The sequence below is a fragment of the Mauremys mutica genome, chromosome 21 (genome assembly GCF_020497125.1).
Source record: "Mauremys mutica isolate MM-2020 ecotype Southern chromosome 21, ASM2049712v1, whole genome shotgun sequence".
Classification (NCBI taxonomy): Eukaryota; Metazoa; Chordata; order Testudines; family Geoemydidae; genus Mauremys; species Mauremys mutica.
In genome coordinates this window covers 15,646,374-15,664,413 of record NC_059092.1, presented here as the reverse complement: position 1 = coordinate 15,664,413, position 18,040 = coordinate 15,646,374, and the positions used below count along the sequence as shown (strand labels likewise).

Genomic DNA, 18,040 nt, shown 5'->3' with positions numbered 1-18,040 from the left:
AATAAAGAGCAGAACACTATTCTCTGGGTCTCCCAGTGCGTTTCTGTATCGGATCTTGTCAAGTAGGGAGGGTCTTTGGTAACTTCTTCAGTGGGAGCTGAGGGTGCTTAACTCCGAGGCTGGAGGCGCTTAGCACAAGAGCTGGTTCAGACTTTCTTGAGAAACCGCATTTCAATAAAATATTCTGATTCTTAAAAGCAAAAAGCATCCATGGTTGGTTTAACTGAATCTCCCAACTTCGGGGGGGGAGTTTCAAAATTGTCACAACGTCCCGTTTTGGTTCTTCAAGTCAAAATGACTTTTCTTTGAAACATTAGTAAATTTAGATTTTAAAAAAGAAGGAAAAAAGGTTGAAATGGAAATAAAAATGTGAAAATTCTCAAAAATGTGAAAATTTTCAGGACATCAACTTTTCATCCTGACTCAGGCAAGGAAATTTGTTTGAGATCTTGAAAATATTTACACAGAAACTGTTTCCCACCCAGCTATCCGCAGCAATTCTCAGCATATGGCCCTTAGATTTTAAATATAACGATACCCCGGATTGGGTCATTGGTGGAAAGCGAACCCGGGATCTTTGAGCATGAGTTGCTGCAGTTTGAGCCAGAGAAGCAGGTCTGCTATCGAACTGGGCTGCCCCTGATTCATTACCTAGCGCGGCTGGTGGAGAGCAGCAACCCCGAGGCCTGGGTGGTGAGTGGAGGAGAAGAGCAGTGGGGAGGGAGGAGAGATGCGGCCACTCTCCCTATATCTGCCCCCGCTTCCTCCCTCCCTGGGATTCCTCTGGCTGCCGTTTTTTGCGGGGGGCAGAGGGGATGCGATGTGCTGTGTGCTGATGAGCATCTTAATGATGCTACGTAGTTACGCAGCCCCTTTCACCTGGAGATTGCCAAGTCATCTATATAGAGCAGCCCGTCCTCCCAGCTTGTGAGGCCACGCCATCAGCGGGATGGAGATGGGGGGAAGCCCTAAATAGCGGGACTGTCCCTATAAAATCGGGACATCTGGTCATCCTAACCATAGTCCCCCTAGGTTTAACACTTAGACTGTCTTTCTGATCCCTGTGCTTTAGTCTCTAGGGGGAAGATCCTTCCCCTTCTTCTCTGGCACTGCTGGTAGACCTGGTGGAGAGGAAGGTGGGAGAATTTGGGGAGCTGGTATGGGGGTCAACCCTCCCTGAGGGACCACTTCCAGGGGGCACTACTGCACTCGGTTGGCTTTTCAGGGTGAGTAGGGGCCAGTGGGCACCCATCTTTTGAGCCGTGCAGAGTGGGAGTGCAGGAGCTATTGCAGGGTCCAGGTTTTAGCAGCACCTGCAAAGCAGTGTTGCTACCGCTTCACAGTCCGGGAAGCACCGGGGTGGGGTGGGGTGGGGAGAGCTGAAGATTCCTTTCCCCCAGCCCCTGCAGAGACACCCTCTCCCCCAAGCTTGTCCATATGGGCTCAGCACCAAGGAGAAGACAAGATTCATCCTTGTGACCACTCCAGCTTCCTTCCTCTGGAGACTCTTTGGTGCAGGGAGAGAACCAGGCTGGTACTTAGCACGGTCCCTGACCAGCCCTGCAGTGAATTCCTCCAGGCCATAAGAAAATCAAAAGAAAACCTGTCCCGGGACCTGGGGCTCCATCAGGTGAGGCCTGGGAGAGGATCCACGCACCTGACCCGCCACCTCACCTGCAAAGCTCAGACATTTCAATCACTTACTCTGCATCTCGCTTTTCTATTGTGTTGTAAAGTGATGCAGTTGTGAATTGTTTTCCTTTTTATGCATGGGTAATTAGAAGGTGGAACAGATGGCTGAGGCTTAGTTTAAAGTGATGTGTCCATTAAAATAAGATGCCAAGTGACTGTTCACTCTAACAGGGGGCTTGTTTACTCTAACAGGGTTTTGGCTCTGCTAAAATCCACAATAAACAATCCAGGGGCTTTGGGGGAGGATTTGAGAAAGAAGGTTCCACTTAGGACTGCTTGAATATTTTCCATCTAACGTGAGGTTTTTTTTACGGGAAAATTGGGTTTTTGACCGAACATTTTTCATTAAAAATATCTGCTCCTTGTGGAATTTTTAACTTTTCATCAAAATAATGAATGCCTGAAAACGGAAATATTTCAGTTAGAAATGCCACTGCAGTGCCTCATGGGAGTTGTAGTTCAGTTGGCTCATGTCCCCATTCTCCTCTATGAAGGCTGAACTTCACAGCTGGACTTCATCTCCCAGGATGCCTCCCCTCACCGCGAGGGTGGTGCATCATGGGAATTGTAGTCTGAACAGGGAGCCCAGGCTATACAGAAGGATGGGAGCGTGAGGCACCTGAACTACCATTCCCATGGGGTGCCATGGGGGCATTTCCAAATTGAAATATTTTTATTTTCATCCAAAATATTTGGGGTTTTAATTTTTTGCCAAAACAGCAAAGTTTTTCTATGGGAAAAAATCCTTCATTTTCTGACCAGCACTAGTTCCACAGCCTCTCAGGGCTGGCTGCTCCAACAGGGAAAATGGAAGTATCACCCCTCATCATACTGTATACCAAGATGCAAAGACCTTGCTCTGGGCAGAAGCCAACTCCTGTGACCTTTTCCTTCCATCCAGCCATGAGGTGCTCAGTGAGGTGCACAGTGCAGTACAAAATAATTGCTCCTGTCCTACTTTGAGACAAGTAGAGGTTGGAGGGAGATTTATGAGTGACTGCTTTTGAATAACACACATAGAAACCCCTCTTCCCCCCCAGCTTCTGCTGTGTTTTCCAGTAGTTTTGTTTTTAGCAGTGCTTGCAAGTACCTTTGGAGTCGGTTTCCCTGTGCAGTACCAGGGGTTGGCAATCAGCCATATGCAGAGCGGTAGAGAGAAGATTCTCGAACACAATTTGAACTTGGAGCTTTGGTCTCCCCAGCCCAATTGCAGTGCCCAAGCCAGCTGATTGCACGCCACTAGTTATTGATGGGAGCTGCTTTCATCTGCGGATCTCAAAGAGCTTTAATTACATCTCCCGACACCCAGTTAACAGACACTGGGATTAATTCACGGCTGAGTCCCACTCCCTCCTGCCAGCATAACCCAGAGTGCAGAGCACCAGCCACTGGAAAGTCTGCCCAGCGTGGGGCACACAGCCGGCCAGCAGTGCTAGCCAGAGCAGGGAGGTGTGGAGGATGGGCCGTGTGCTGGCCAGAGGGAATCACAGCTGATTCAGAGCTCCTAAGCCCTGGCTCCACTGTAACGCTGTCATCCTGTGGCAGAGAGCAGCAATGCAAAATGCCACCTATCGACGAGGTTGGGGTTAGAGATTATCTACTTGCCCGCATGCTCAGGAGTTAATTCTATATTCCTGACTCTGACTCTCCTGTTCTAACCAGTAGACCACACTCCTCTCCCAAATGTACCCCGCAGGTCCCACTCCTAATTCCTTGGTCTACCCACAAGGCCAGGCTCCCTTTCCAAAACTGAGAACGGACTCCAGAAGCCCTGGCACTTAATCTCCTGCTGTTGCTTCCAGACCACGTTCCTCCCCAGAGCTAGGAATAGAACCCAGGAGTCCTGACAGCCAGCCTCCCACTCTCAGCACGAAAGCTTTCAGGCGTGGCCTTGGCGTATGCTGGAAGATGCTCTCTAGCATCGCCAGCTGACCCCAGTTCTAAACCAGGGGTGACCCAGCACGCTGTTGCCCTGTTTCAGAAGTCACACCCAGTCACTTTCTAATGGCTGCAAAATTCAGCTCCTCTTCAGCCATCGTTTTTCTGTTCTGATCCTGCGTGCCAGACGCTCTTTTCCCTCGGCCAGGGCTGCTCTTCTCTGCAGCATGAACACGAGGTCCCCTAAGCACCAAAACCTTGCTGCTGAAACAGCCAGCCTTCTGTTAGCAAGGAAGGGAAAGGTATACAGCCCCTCTACTGGGGGAAATTTGATGACAAACGCAATGTCACACAAGCGGTAACAATGCTGTGTGAACAGCCAGCCTTCTGTTACCAGGCAAAAGCCTAGCTCAGCCATCCAGGGAGGTTTTAAACAGGACGTTGTTTCTGGATTTACACACACCCGCGCAGCTCTTTCTTCAGCCTGCTGTGCGATAAGTTATGCGTGCAACCCTCATTACACACACACGGTTCCAGTTACCAGCGAGCGCCCTCGCACGCAGCGCTGACAATATCCCCCTTGGTGCCATTGAGAGAAAGTGCCCCAGGCTTTCCTCTAATGAAATGACTGCATGAAAACGGTGCTTTCTGAAGCTTTTTCCTCCTAACAAATCACGCCAGGAAAGGTAAAACTTTGACGAGCTAACAGCTGTATGAGCCGGGCTTTTTCTGTTCCCTCCAGCCGCTCGGAAAGGCTTGGCGATGTAACGTGCTGGAACGGACAAAGTGTCACCCACGCTGACCGCAGTGCAGTCAGATGGGGTGTCACCTGGTGTTTGCTGTTCCAGGAGACCAGGCTGTAAGTGACGATGATCAGGTAAAGTACAGTATCGGAGAAGTGTCACCCCCTGATGATCCCAAAAATGCTTTGATCACTATCAGAGCGATGTCAGCCTCTGATGGTGCCATACGCAAGGATTCATTAAGGATTGGATTGCAGAGCCCAGTCACGGGCAAGGAGGACACTGTGATGCACTGTCAGAGATGTGTCGCACGAGGGTGTTACGCTGCGCTGGCGGAGAGGTGGCCACCTAGACTCACGTAGCACATGAGGGTGCGATGTTGCACCGTTGGAGCGACGTCTAGCAATAATGACATCACGCCTGAAAATCGTCCACCGTGCCGTCAAAGAGAGGTCACTCTGATGATGCCACACGTGAGACTATTACGCTGCACTATCAGAGCGGTGATGATGTCACCCACGTGGATACTACGATGCGTTGTGAGTAGACACTGAGCTATAAAACCAAATGAATCCAGCCCTTTATTTTAAATAATCCCACAAAGTTCACTGAGTTGGCTTAACACAGCCACCCGCGGGGGGATTTAAAAATCATCCCTACCAAACAAAGTTGTGAAACGTGTCCAGCAGCCTCGTGACGGGCTGTTGAGCCTGCTCAGAGCGGCAGGGAGCAGGCCCCCAGGTGAAGGTGACATGCCGGCTGACTCGAATGCATCCTGAGGGGTGCGACTCGTTACTGTGGTGCACGCGGCCACCCACACCATCCACGGGGAGGTGGCGCCCTTTAGTGGGGTGGCACCCAGGCCTACCCTGGGATATCGCCAACCGCGGTCGCCCCCAACCCTGTCGCAGCCCGGGGAGACAACTCAGGCAGAGGGATGCTGGGATTGCTCCCAGGAAACGGGGACAGTGATATGCTGGAGTTCCTGGGCCAGATTCGTAGTGATGCTAAGGGGGGGAGTAAAGTGAGCACAGACAGCCCCCGGAGAATAGCTTTGCACACGGAGTCACCGTGGCCCATGTAGAGGAGGGTGTAAGGCCTTTACAGAGGCCCTGTTCCCAGTGCAGGGGGCAGGGCGTATACAGGGCTGCCGTACGCTTTGCTGCAGCTGCATCCTGCGTCCCAGGGACCATAAGGGCCCACGGGAAACGGAGGCCAGTGTAAATCACACCGAGAGCCAGGCAGGCCGCTGCACTGCCCCGAGCAAGGAGAGAGGCTAACTGGGCGGCCTGCTCCTTTAAGGCCCTGTTCGGTGCTCCCCGCCCTGCTGCACCTGTGCAGGGAGGCGGAGGAAGAGGAAGGAAGCCCAGCAGCTGGCGCCTGGCAGAAGAGGAGAGCAGCGGAGCGGTGCTGTGCCCCGGAGCGGAGCTAGCTCCCGGGTGGGCTCTGGATTGAGGGCCGGGCTCCAGAGAGGCAGGCCTGGGGCGCCGTTCTGGCGGAGGAATGGGGAGCTCTCCAGGTGAGCGGCTCCAGCCCAGAGAGGGGCAGAAGTTTGACACTTCAGAGCTCTACAGAGAGGCCCAGGGAGAAGCTCTGGCTCCTGCTGCTCTGGAAGGAAAAGTGCAATTTTGGTGAGTTCTGTGGTGATGTGGAAGGACTTTGCTGTCAGGCCAGGGGAGCCGGCAAAGGGACTCTGAAGAGTCCAGCTGGGAGAAGCCAGCTTGGGGCCTGACCAGTTACAACTGGGCTTGGATATTCCCGGAAGGGGTGAAACTCGCAGAAGTGGCTTGTTGGAAGGGCCAAGTCGTCCCTCTGGTGGGAATAGGCTGAAGATTGACATTGGGGAAACTGAGGCAGAGCACTGCAATACCCGGTCTTGCCATGAGGGGGCGCCCTGAGATGGTGAGTCTTGTAACAGAGAGCCCATACATTAGTGCCCCATCCTGCTCTAAGCACAGGGGCGGAGTAAACGAGAATCAGGCCCTTCCCACCGTGCCGAACTCTGGGGAATCCTTATAATCTCCACAACCCTCAGCGGGGAAGGGCCATTTTCCCAGCTTCAACAACTTCTGAGTCAGCAAAGAGAGAGCAAGAGCGAGGGAAAGAACGACTCTAGTGCTGCTTTGATTGTAAGTTCCTCAGGGCAGAGAGTGTTACGTGTGTCCAGAGACCAACAGGGGCCGATGGGGATAACAGTGGAGATGTGGAGTAGGGGTAAGACCACCAGCCACTCAGAAACCCAGGCTCAGGACCCCAGTGGGCCAGGCGACGGGCAGCAAAGTAACAAAGAAGGCAGCCCCTTCCCCAGAGAGCTTGCAGCCCAGGATGTGACAGGAGGGCAGGACAAATAGACCCGTGGGTGGGGTAATCAAACAAAGAGAGTTGAGCAGAAAAGCAGGAGTCTCGTTGGAGATCTGTATGTGTGTGCATTGTGCGGCTAATACAGTATCCATGTATGTTTAGTTGTGCATAGGTGTATTCCGTGTCTTTCTCTCCCCAAAATTAGAATCACCCCCACCGGCTTGTAAGGTTCCCCATCGCAGGCAGACAGCTGGGCCCTACCATTTGTGTCAAGGCCTCCGGGCTGGCAGGAAAGGCAGAGCAGGTTTTGGGCTCTGCATTCAGCTCACCCACCATCCACCAATCCAATCCACCCCCCCAGTCTCTGCCGAGACGCTAGCGAATTCTCCTGTAAGCGGTGGCAATGCTCCGATGCCCTCTTCCCCGGGGGAGACAGGCTGGCAAACCCACATGAGCAGATCAGGCGTACTGGGGAGAAGGCAGACCCTCGGCCCCACAGCCACATCCCCGCAGGAGCTGCTTTATCTGCTGCTCCTTTCATTCCTCTCCTGCTGGGATGGAATTCCTCTCCCAAACTGTGCCTCTTATGTTGTTCTTGTTCTGCCTGGTGCATTGTGGGAGAGAAACCCAGCCACTTCCATCTTCTTTCATGGCAGAGTGGGACAAATCTGTACAAATATACATACACACACACACACTTCTGATGGACCTATACACAAGCACATGAAACACATACCTCAGCACACAACTATATGCACAATGAATACACATACACAATATTACATATGCTCATACACACCATTAAATATACACCGTACATATACCTGATGAATAGATGTACACAAAACTAGGTATAGACACAGAATACACCTATGCACAACTAAACATACATGGATACTGTATTAGCCGCACAATGCACACAAATACGTATATATGACAATATATGCACTCACCTATATATAAACATATACACACATTTGGTACACACACATGCAGTATCCATACCAACATGCATTAAATTCTACATATACAGCATATACACAAACACACAAGTACATATTCTGCAATTTCACAACACATATGCCTACACACAACTCTGTATACACAATGCATACACCGACACACAATGGAACATACACACAGATTGCATAGTCCTCAGAAATATACACATCCGATGTATATACACGACATGCACCGTACACTCACCCACCCGTATATTAAATCATACATACACACAATTTAAGATCATAAGCTCTTCCAGGCCCGGACCTTGTGTGATTGTATTTGTCCGCAAAGCGCTCTGAACTCTTACAGAGAGGCAGGGATAACACTATGTTATAAACTATACACACACACTGATGCTACAAATAAACACACACACGCATACCACAAAGAAACACAACACACACAAACGCCATGCGTACACAGTGCATGGATTCGGAGCGAGACATGCACGCATATGATACGCACACACACTCAGATTGCGTGCCACACGCAGAGGCCCGAAATGACCCCTGACGGGTTGGGGGGAGAGGCAGGAAGAGAAGAGCAGCAGGAGGGTATATGGGTACAGAAAGAGAGAGACGTGGCCAATCCTCAGCTGGCTTAAATCAGCGTAGCTCCATTGGGATCCGTGGCGCTCCAAGGTTTTACACCCAGCCCTGAAGCTTTATGGACGTGATGGAGCTGCATTGATTTCCACCAGCTGAGGATCTGGCCCGCTGACATCAATGAAGTTGCCCTGATTTATGCCAGCTGAGGATCTGGACCCTAGAGAGGGAAGGGAGCTAAAGACGGGGGAAGACAGGAAGGGAGAGATGCAGAGGAAGGAGCTGTTGGAGGAGAACCAGAACAAAGAGGCAACGTTTGGTAGAAACTCATGTCTTCATCCCAAAACACCCCCCCTGGAGCGAGGGAAAGAAAGAAGAAAAGAAAACTCTGTCTCATTAAGAAAGCAAGTGAGCAAGCGAGCTCCTGAGAGAGCTTCGGTGGAATGAACCCTTTGGTGCAAAGCCGGCGAGAGCCTGAATCTGTTTCCAATGGGTCATTGGAGCTCTGCTATCGGCATAATGAGATGTCGGTAATGGAACAGCAGCAATAGCACTGCTAATTATAACAACATTAGCTCTGAAGTGCTGTAATTGCCAATCGAAAATGCCGTCGGTTCTGGGAGCTGGGCACTATTACGGAGACACGGCTCCATTTGCGGGGTGCATTAGTGTTTCAATCTCCGGCAACACTGCCCCATTTCCACTTCTATCACCCACCACACGTATACACGCGCTCTCTCCCCCCCCACCCCCTCTGGCCTCCTCGGCGGGCTGTCTGGTTGTTTTAACAGCCCTTGGTTTGATCCTACGCTCTGGTTCCGTTTCACCCACTGAGTGGTTTTATTACCGTCACACTTGCGAAGTTTCAAAGGATTTAAGGGAAGAGTTCTGCACCCTCCGAAAGGAGTAATAAAGATGCTTGACTCCACCACGCTCTGATTGCAACATCCTGAAGCTCTTTTCTCTCGCTCCTTTCCCCTGGCTCGGTGACTGCTCCGTTCTGTGTTCTCATCGCCAACTAGCTGGCAATGCTTAAATAGGCTCAGCTAAACCAAACAGGTTAAAATCAGCCACATCCCGGGGATCTGGGAGAAGTTGCCGAGCAGACAGTGGGTTTATTTTACTTTTTTTAGCTTGCAACAAATCACCGAGACTGGGAAACAGGTGGCTTTAGGGGATCCCTGGATCCTATGCAAGGGGTGGGGGGAGTTAGCAAGATATCAAGCCAGCATCCCAAGGTGCAGGATGCCACGAGGATACATTATGCCATCTGGGGGGTCCTTTGTGCTGACTCTCGGGTTGCTTGGTGCCGCTGGAGGAGGGACTGGGTGGGTTTGGCTCCATAAGGCCTGATTTTCAAAAGAGCTCCGGATCCACATTCAGTTTTTATCTCTGTGCTGGGTCAGACTAAATCATCCTGATCTGGACCCACCCCCTCCCTCCCCCATTGAAATGTCCTACAGAATTCAAAGGGAACAATCCATTTTCTATCGAATATATGAGCCAGGCTGTAAAATTTGACGGTAGAGGCCTCATTCGCTACTAAACCCCATTCCTATAGGATGCAATTGGTTTTCTCACCATTTATTTCTATAAAATGTTCCCGTTAGGGCAGAACTTTGGGAGCGTTCAGATACAGCTCTGAACTTTGTCTCTGGCTCTACTCTCAACAATGTGCCCCATTCAAAATCCCAGTGCAACTGGGCATCGGGGGATTCCACCCTGCACAGAGGTGCAGGGCCATTCCGCAGACTTACCCCGGAATGTCAGATCAGATGTGCCTCATCAGCTCCAGAGTATAAGTGGGTTGAGAGTCTCTCTCCAAAGCCTGTCAGGGCTCGGATAAGAGGTGTGATGTCACAAGGTGTTGGCTAACAGTCTAACACACCTCTAGTGTAGACAAGGCAGTATAGACCAGTGCCTCTCAAACTTTTTTTACTGGTGACCCCTTTCACACAGCAAGTCTCTGAGTGCAACCCCCCCAATAAATTAAAAACACTTTTTTTATATATAAAACACCATTGTAAATGCTGGAGGCAAAGCGAGGTTTGGGGTGGAGGCTGACAGCTCACGACCCCCCCGTGTAATAACCTCACGACCCACTCAGGGTCCCGACTCCCAGTTTGAGAACCCCTGGGGTACACATGGGCTACGTGGGTCAAGTAGATGCCTGCTCCTAGCTTAGCATCTGTTAAAGCCAGTGGGCTTTGCCTGTTAGTTAGCACGTGTTAGCTAACGAGAGGTAACATCACCCCTTGTCTCCTCGGCTAGACGAGCCCTGAGGCAGGAGAGGGGTTGAGGGACAAAGGGAAATAGCCCGGGGAACAGCAAAGCTCAGGTGTTTGTTGTTACTTAACAAAGGCAAATGCCAGGAATGGGGGTGAGCCTGGACAATCTCTGGGTGTGGGTTCATGCTCGGGGTGTTAGTTCACTTTGGAGCTGGAGGACTCGGTTCCAGATTTGAATTTTACCATGTGGACCCACCTCTGCTCCCTCGGTTCAGTGCTGGGAGTGAGGCTCGGGTTGATCTGTCCCAGTGGTTCTCAAGCAGGAGCACACGTACCCCTGAGGATACGCAGAGGGTCTTCCAGGGGGTACGGCGACGCCTCTCGGTATTTGCCGAGTTTTACAACAGGCGACGCAGAACGCACTAGCGAGGTCAGTACAAACTAAAACTTCACGCAGACAATGACTTGTGTGATAAACTCAGGACAGCCAGCTGCAAGGGAGGGGTCGGAATCCGTCCCAGAGGGTTAAAAGGCCCCTCCTCCCTCTCAACTGGGAGGCAACTCTGGGTCAATCAGGTTCCGCTGAGAAAGGGTTACCAAGGGAGCAATTAGAATCAGCTGAGGGGGAGCTACCTGAGGTTAATTAGGATCAGCTGATTCCAACTTAGGGCTGTCTGAGACCTTTTTAAACTCTTCCCTGGGAGGAAGGAAGTGGGGGAGAGCAGAGAGAGAAGGAGTCCTGCTGCCAGGAGTGTAGGAGGAGAGGCAGTACTTTCTCCCACAAGGGAGAAAAATACTCTAAACAGGACTGGTGGAGATACAGGGAGCAGACTTCCCCTGTGTCCCAAGCCTGCCTCACCAGGGCTAAAAGCAGCAGAGGCTGGGGAGACTGAGAAGGTGCCTTGCCACACTTGTTTATGCTGCTCTTTATACCATACACTGAAATGTCAGTACAATATTTACATTCCAGTTGATTTATTTTATAATTATAGGGTCAAGCCGAGAAAGTCAGCGATTTGTCAGTAATAGCGCGCTGTGCCACGTTTGTTTTTTTTACGTCTGATTTCATCAGCGAGTTGTTTTTAAATGAGGTGAAACTTGGGGGTACGCAGGACAAATCAGCCTCCTGAAAGGGGTCCAGTTGTCTGGAAAGGTTGAGAGCAACTATTCTATCCCAGGCACTTTACTCTGCAGCTCACTGGTGCCTGGGAGGTGCTGTTCTGATGCACCAGCATCGGAGAGTGTGCTTTCGTAGAGAGACTGCTTTGCTTAGAGTTGAACTCAACCAGTATCAGTGTGTGAGCTGTCTTTGCTGTTCTGACAGTGCCCTAGCTTTTCATGTACTTTTCTTTTCAATAACACAATTACTTACCCTTCTGAGGAGCTGTCAGCGTTGGTAAACTCCAGCTGCTAAACTGCATTACACAGATCTCTCCTTAAATCTTTGCAGTTATTAATAGTTTATTGATCCTGGTCCCATTGCTGGTGAAAAGAATCTCCATCCCAGGCTCCTGTTATCTGAATACTGACTGCTAACCAGCTGGCCGATCAATCCCACTCAAGCCCCTGGGGAAAAGCTCTCCTGCCTCCTTAATCCACTTTAGGAAGAAGGCACTGGCAGCTCAGGGGGGAGTTTGGATTAGGTGGTGAAAATATGAAGCCAAGGAGAGTCGTGACCTGGGTGCAACTGGGTTCAACAAAGAAAGTGCCAACAGGCAAAGTCAGGACTCTGATCTTCTCCATCAGGATTTCGCTGCCGGTCCTGCTCTGCTAAGCACACTTCAGGTGTGATGTAAGTTTGTTTTGTCCAGGGGAGAGCCAGGATTCTTGGAGCCTGATCTCAGATCTGCTGCTGAACTGAAGCAAATCTCTTCGCCTCAGTTTCCTCATCTGTACAATGGGTAATTACACATGCAACAACACCCCCAGAGATTGAAACTGGGAAACCTTGGGAGCTGGAAAGCAGAGGAGTCCACTGCCTGAGCTAACAGATCAGGGCTGTTAGAACAGGGGCAGTCGGCAACTCACACACTTCTCTGCGTAGTCTGGCCAATAGATGGGCGCAAAGAGCGGCATTGCATCAGTGTGGCTTACCGGGGAATCCTGAGACTTGGTTAATGTTTAGAGGACACTGGGAAACCCTCAGACCAAAGGTGTCATAGGAGCACCACCTATAAATGCCCATTATTTGATTTTTTTCCCCCCATGCACACCCTTCCACAATGTGCGCGCAGAAGTGTGCGAGGCAACTGTAAGGTATTGACACCGGACCTCAGGGTGGGCCCAAAGCTCAGATCCAAATACCCCCGGAACCTGGGAACGTTTGGAGGCAGATGGGATCACTGCAGCAGGGTGGCAGAGAAGTCCATGGTAGGCAGAACTGGCCAGACAACAGAATTTCCCTCTTGTGAAAAATTGCTGAGCGGGGGGGTAGGAGGGAGGGAATCGACTCAAATTGGGACAAGAAGTCAAAAAATTGAATTTTTGTGTGGAAGGAAAATTTATCAAAAAAATTCTATTTCAGGAGAATCCAAATGGAATGTTTTGCCTCGGTGGGTTAAGAACCTGGGTTCCATACATTGCCCAGGTGAAAGGAAGAGCTCGAGCCTGTAGGGACTCCCTTAAAAGTTTTATTAAGATGATGATAAGAAAAAGTGAACGGTACAGAGTTAAGCCTGGACGTCTCTGGTTATCAGGGACTAACCTACAGATTATCGAGGGTGCAAAGTTTGGTTTAAGATCGGGTGGCGTAAGGAATCTGCAGTGTCCCCGATTGGAGGTAAAAGGTTGATGGGTCGAAGTACAGACATTGAGACGTGAGGGTATTCAGTTGATAAAGTGGCTCCGTTCGGGTGTGGCGTATGATGAGTGGCTATGATGATGAGGCTGGATTGACCCTCATGCGGTGAGATGTAATGCTCCTCGACCCTACCATACTGCAGGGGCAGGCAATAAAGGTGCGAGAGATTTTCACAGACAAAACTGGCTGAGAGATTTTTGCGAAGATGATCTGGAGCGAGGGCTTTAAGGCCAAGCAAAATGAGACAGCAAACCTCTGGCTAAAGCAGACTAAACAGAGAGAGGCAGTAAGCAGGCTGTCCCCACCGCTCTGCTGATGCCCCTGAATCCTGACCTACAATACCCCCCTACTTCCCAGTCCTGGCTCCCCACCCTGCCTGCCAATGCACCTCAATCCTGATCTCCAGCCCCCGCTATTCCCGTCCTGCCTCTCTGGTGAGCAGAGTTCGCCGCCCGCCCATTCTGGTTGCTTTGCGCCGACTCCCAGGGGGCTCGATTTTCCAAGGAGCTCAGCTCCTGTTTTAGGCACCCAAGTACCTGCTTTCAGAACCGCTCGGCAAGCGGGGAGCAGGTTGGGGGCAGGGCTCTTCTGAAAACCTGGCCCCAATTTTAGGTACCGGCCCTTGAGCTCTTTGGGGATCTGGCCTGTTCCCCACCATGACCCCGTGTGCAAAATGGGTGCAAGATGCTATGGCTCTGATCTGATTTTACACCTCTCTGCACGGGGTGTAACCGACAACGCAAGGCAGGGGAGAACTGGTTGACGCTGATGGGCTCATCTCGCTGATGAGGTCAGGACTCACTTCCCGTCCCCTTATCTCTCTGGTCCTGAGCTCCGGAGGTGACATATCAGATCTGCGGCTCCCTGTCGCCCCTCCTGCCGCTGAGTCTCCCTGGGGCATTTGTTTGATTAACTCACAGTCACATGCCCCCGTGGCCAGTTCAATCGATCCCTCTTACCAATAAACCTTCATCCTTGCTCTCAGCTGAGCTTCACGGTTATTTTCCTTCTCTGTTGCCTGCTGAGATGCGTAAGGGGCACTTTGATTTTTCTACTTCACCTTCTCGGGGCCTTCTGGGCTGGGATAAGGCCATGTCACCGGATCAATTTAATCCCAGAGTAGACAAGTGTCAGGATCTGGCTTGGAGGAGCTGCTGGAATCAATAGTGCCCTGGCTGGACCTTGTCAGAAGTTTCTCTCTCTCTCCCCTCTGTTAATGCACCGTATCTGGCCGACGCCCCTTCCTGCAGCGCGAGGGATGTGGCCTGCTGCTTCCCGTTACACCTGCACCCACTTTATCCCTCTGAACTGTACCGAAGATGTTCAACGTAGACAGGTGCATTGGAAGGAAAAGTTGAAACCGTTTGAGCATGTTGTTGGGAAAAGACCTTGCTCTTCACAAGCACCTCCTATCCCAGATCTCTCCGAGCTTTGCAGCCTGTGTGTGTTAAGAAATCAAGAGGTGATGTATTCAGAAAAGAGACACAATAAATAATCCTCTAAAGAACATACAGTTAACCTATGGAACTCCCTGCTGCTGGACACAATTGAGGCAAATGTCTCGGTGTAAGGCAGAAGAGGATCACACTGTTCTAAGAGTAGCAATGGTAACAAGTATAAGCATCATCAACCCTAGGGCTTCCAGCCCTAATGCTGATTGTTGTCCGGTCAGGAAGAAACATCCACCTCCCTATGGTATAGTGCTGTGCAATTGTCCTCATGCACTATGGGACAGGTTTGCCTTCTGCTCAAATCCTGCTGGAGAGTTTAGGGGGCAGAGTTCTAGGAAATGCCAGCCCCTTCCCTTCTGTTCACGCAGTTAAAAAAAGCTCGGCTGTGTTTCTAATATGCCCATGGACTGATCTACGTGACTAGTTGCACAAGGCTCAGTGATGAGAGGTGACAGACTAGAACCCCAGCTGCAAACTAGAACAGAGAGGCGATCGCCAGAGCCCTGCGTGGATACGAAATGCGTATGCGCATCCCATCCGGGATCCGCAAACGTGGTGCACAGCTGTAAAAGCGGCTCTCCGCAGATTTGCAGGCCTCTAGTGATCGCTGCCAGCTTCTCTCCTGAAGGAACGCCTTCCTATGCTGCTAGCTTCTCCACTCACGCCAATGGGGAGAGACTGGTGTCGCCTGTTACCATGGACTCTGCATTGTAGCTTTGTGGGTCACTAACTGGGACTGAGCTGTACCACCTTGTGCTGGGATCCCATCGAGCACCGAGAGGTAGGGGGAAGGGAGATAGTCCGGTGGTTACAGCACTAGCTTAGGATCTGGAGGACCTGGGTTTAAGTCCTTGTTGCACTATAGATATCTGTGACCTGGGCCTCAGTTTCTCTTCCGTAAAATGGGGATAATGGCTCTTCCCTGCCTCTCAGGGCTGTCATTTAGGATTGCAAGGCTGCCTGATGTTCTTGAGATAGGGGCCATAAGTACCTGTGGTAGATGCTTCAAGAAGTGCTGCTAGTGCCTCAGTAGGCAGCATGATTCCTCCTAGAGCAGGGGTCGGCAACCTTTCAGAACTGCTGTGCCGAGTCTTCCTTCGTTCACTCTAATTTAAGGTTTCGGTGCCAGTGATACATTTTAACATTCTTAGAAGGTCTCTTTCTATAAGTCTATAATAACTAAACTATTGGTGTATGTAAAGTAAATAAGGTTTTTAAAATGTTTAAGAAGCTTCATTTAAAATTAAATAAAATGCTGAGCCCCCCCAGACCGGCGAGTGCCACTGAAAATCAGCTCACGTGCCGCCTTTGGCACACGTGCCATAGGTTGCCTACCCCTGTCCTAGAGCGACCAGAGCCTTTTGGTGCTAGGGGGAGCTGGGTTGATTGCTGGTGATTAGGTGGGATGTTTAGTATCACTCACAGCCGGCCTCATTTTGTACCCATTTAAGATGACACGTGTTTTACTCTTCACCCCAGCAGGAGTAGCAATTGGCCACTACTGAGCGCTTTTGAAACTCCCACACTTGGTCGTGGGTGTTACGTCTACACTGCAGCTAGGAGTGAGCCTCCCAACCCGGGTCGATAGACTCGGGCTAGTCGGGCTTCAGCTTGCACGCCCTGAGGAAGTGTGGAAGGGTTAGCCCCGGTGCCCTGGCCACATGACAATGTGCATAACAGTTACTTTCTGTCTCCTTGCAACCCTAAAGTTTCAGGTGACTGTAATGGTCACCAGGAGAGCTGGCTGAAAAACATTTCAGCCAAACAGAAAAATGCAGTTTCATCAGAATCAAAACATTTCTCGGGGATGTGTCGATTTCAGCTTCAACGGGAGACAGTAATAAAGAGCCGTTTTGGCTTCCTCATTTCACTTTGATAATGCCAAAACATTTTGTTTTGATGAGGTCAAAATGTTCCGGCTCCACTTTCTTGTTTCATTTCATTTCATTTTGAGTTGGTATTATATTAAAATATATGTGTGTGTGTTATATTCTACAATAACATTCCAGCATTGTTGAAAAGAAATATTTTTTATCTTATTGAAGTGAAATAATTCATTGTTTCCAAAACTTTTTTTCCCCAGAATGTCCGTCCCATGGTGCGTTTTTTTTTAAATTTTAACTTTCCATTCAGAATGAAAACAAATTTAGAGATGTCAGTATTTCCCATGGAGATTGTTTTCCAACCATCTCTAGTTACTACCTTCTGTTACAAGCTGCCGTGTACAGAGGTGGTCCCAACCAGTGACACCGGATCTGAGCAGAACCTCAGGTTCTGATGAAGTTCGGGGCTGGACTTCCATTCTGGGACTTGCCCTCATTTCTAGCCATGTAGCGCACTCTTAGAAAGCTGCAGGCGTGGGTGCAAGTCAGTGGTGGATGTTGTGGCTGCTGTGTAAGAAATGTGTTTGATTTGTAAAGCAGAGGAGAATCCTAAAGAATTACTGATGTCATGTGAGCGTAAGATATCAGTTATGTTACCCTAACGTTTCCTTTTCCCTCTCCCTTCCCAGTCTTCCAGAGGTTCGGATCTCAGACAACGGCCCATACGAGTGTCATGTGGGCATTTACGACAGAGCTACCCGGGAGAAGGTGGTCCTGGCATCTGGCAACATATTCCTCAACGTGATGTGTAAGTGCAGCGCCTCTTCCCTGGCTGGGGGCGGCAGGGATGGGAGCTATGGGTGGTAGTGGGTAAAGAATCAGTCCTGCTCTGAAATCTCTACACAAACCAGACCGAAAGCCAGCAGCTGGATTGCTCTGCTGTAACCCCTGGCCAGGATGCAGGGATCATTAACCTGCTCCCAGCATGCAGTGTGCATCCCAAGCATGAACATGGCCAAAACAGTGCATAACGGAAATGGAGCATTAAACTGCATGAGAAAGTCCCAGTGGAGGGTGACTCGCCCCACAGATGGCCATTCCCTGCAAGTTGTACTTCCCGAGGGAAAACAAAGTCCTGCGTTAACGCAGTCAGAGCACCAGATACGCAGAGAGAGCATCTGCTCTGCAGCACCCTCTGCTGTTGCTGCCAGCACATCCCCAGATGGTTTGAAGCTCATGTCTCCCAGGTAGCCTGGTGCAATCTAGCATCATGCCAGCCACTGAGTACAGAGCAAAGGAGAAAGGAGCTGGGCTGGGGATGGTTGAAGTGGCCAGGTATGTCCTGCTTGACGGATGCGGTCTCTCCGGATATGTTATTTTAAAGGAGCAGGGAAAAGTCCCACTCTTTTCAGGGGTAGTCAGAAGGGGAGCCGACTGCACTGGTATTTACTCGGCAGTGCTCAGCGCGCCATGGAGAAATAGGGAGCTGAGGAATGGGCATCAGCTAGGGCTGGGGTTTGTGGTTCCTGGGACTTCCTCTGCGATGGCAGTAGTGGCTGCTCCGAGCAGATAGG

The 18,040-nt window shown here is 50.5% G+C and overlaps 1 protein-coding gene across 4 annotated transcripts in view; it reads left to right on the top strand.

Annotated features, from left to right (window-relative positions):
- The window catches only part of IGSF21 (immunoglobin superfamily member 21), a 250,853-nt gene that overhangs the window by 171,346 nt on the left and 61,467 nt on the right, over positions 1–18,040 (top strand). For all 4 annotated transcript variants that reach the window (XM_044996688.1, XM_044996689.1, XM_044996687.1 and 1 more), the window contains exon 4: positions 17,156–17,274. In XM_044996688.1, coding sequence (XP_044852623.1) covers positions 17,156–17,274 — 119 coding nt within the window. The remainder of the gene's footprint in view (positions 1–17,155; positions 17,275–18,040) is intronic.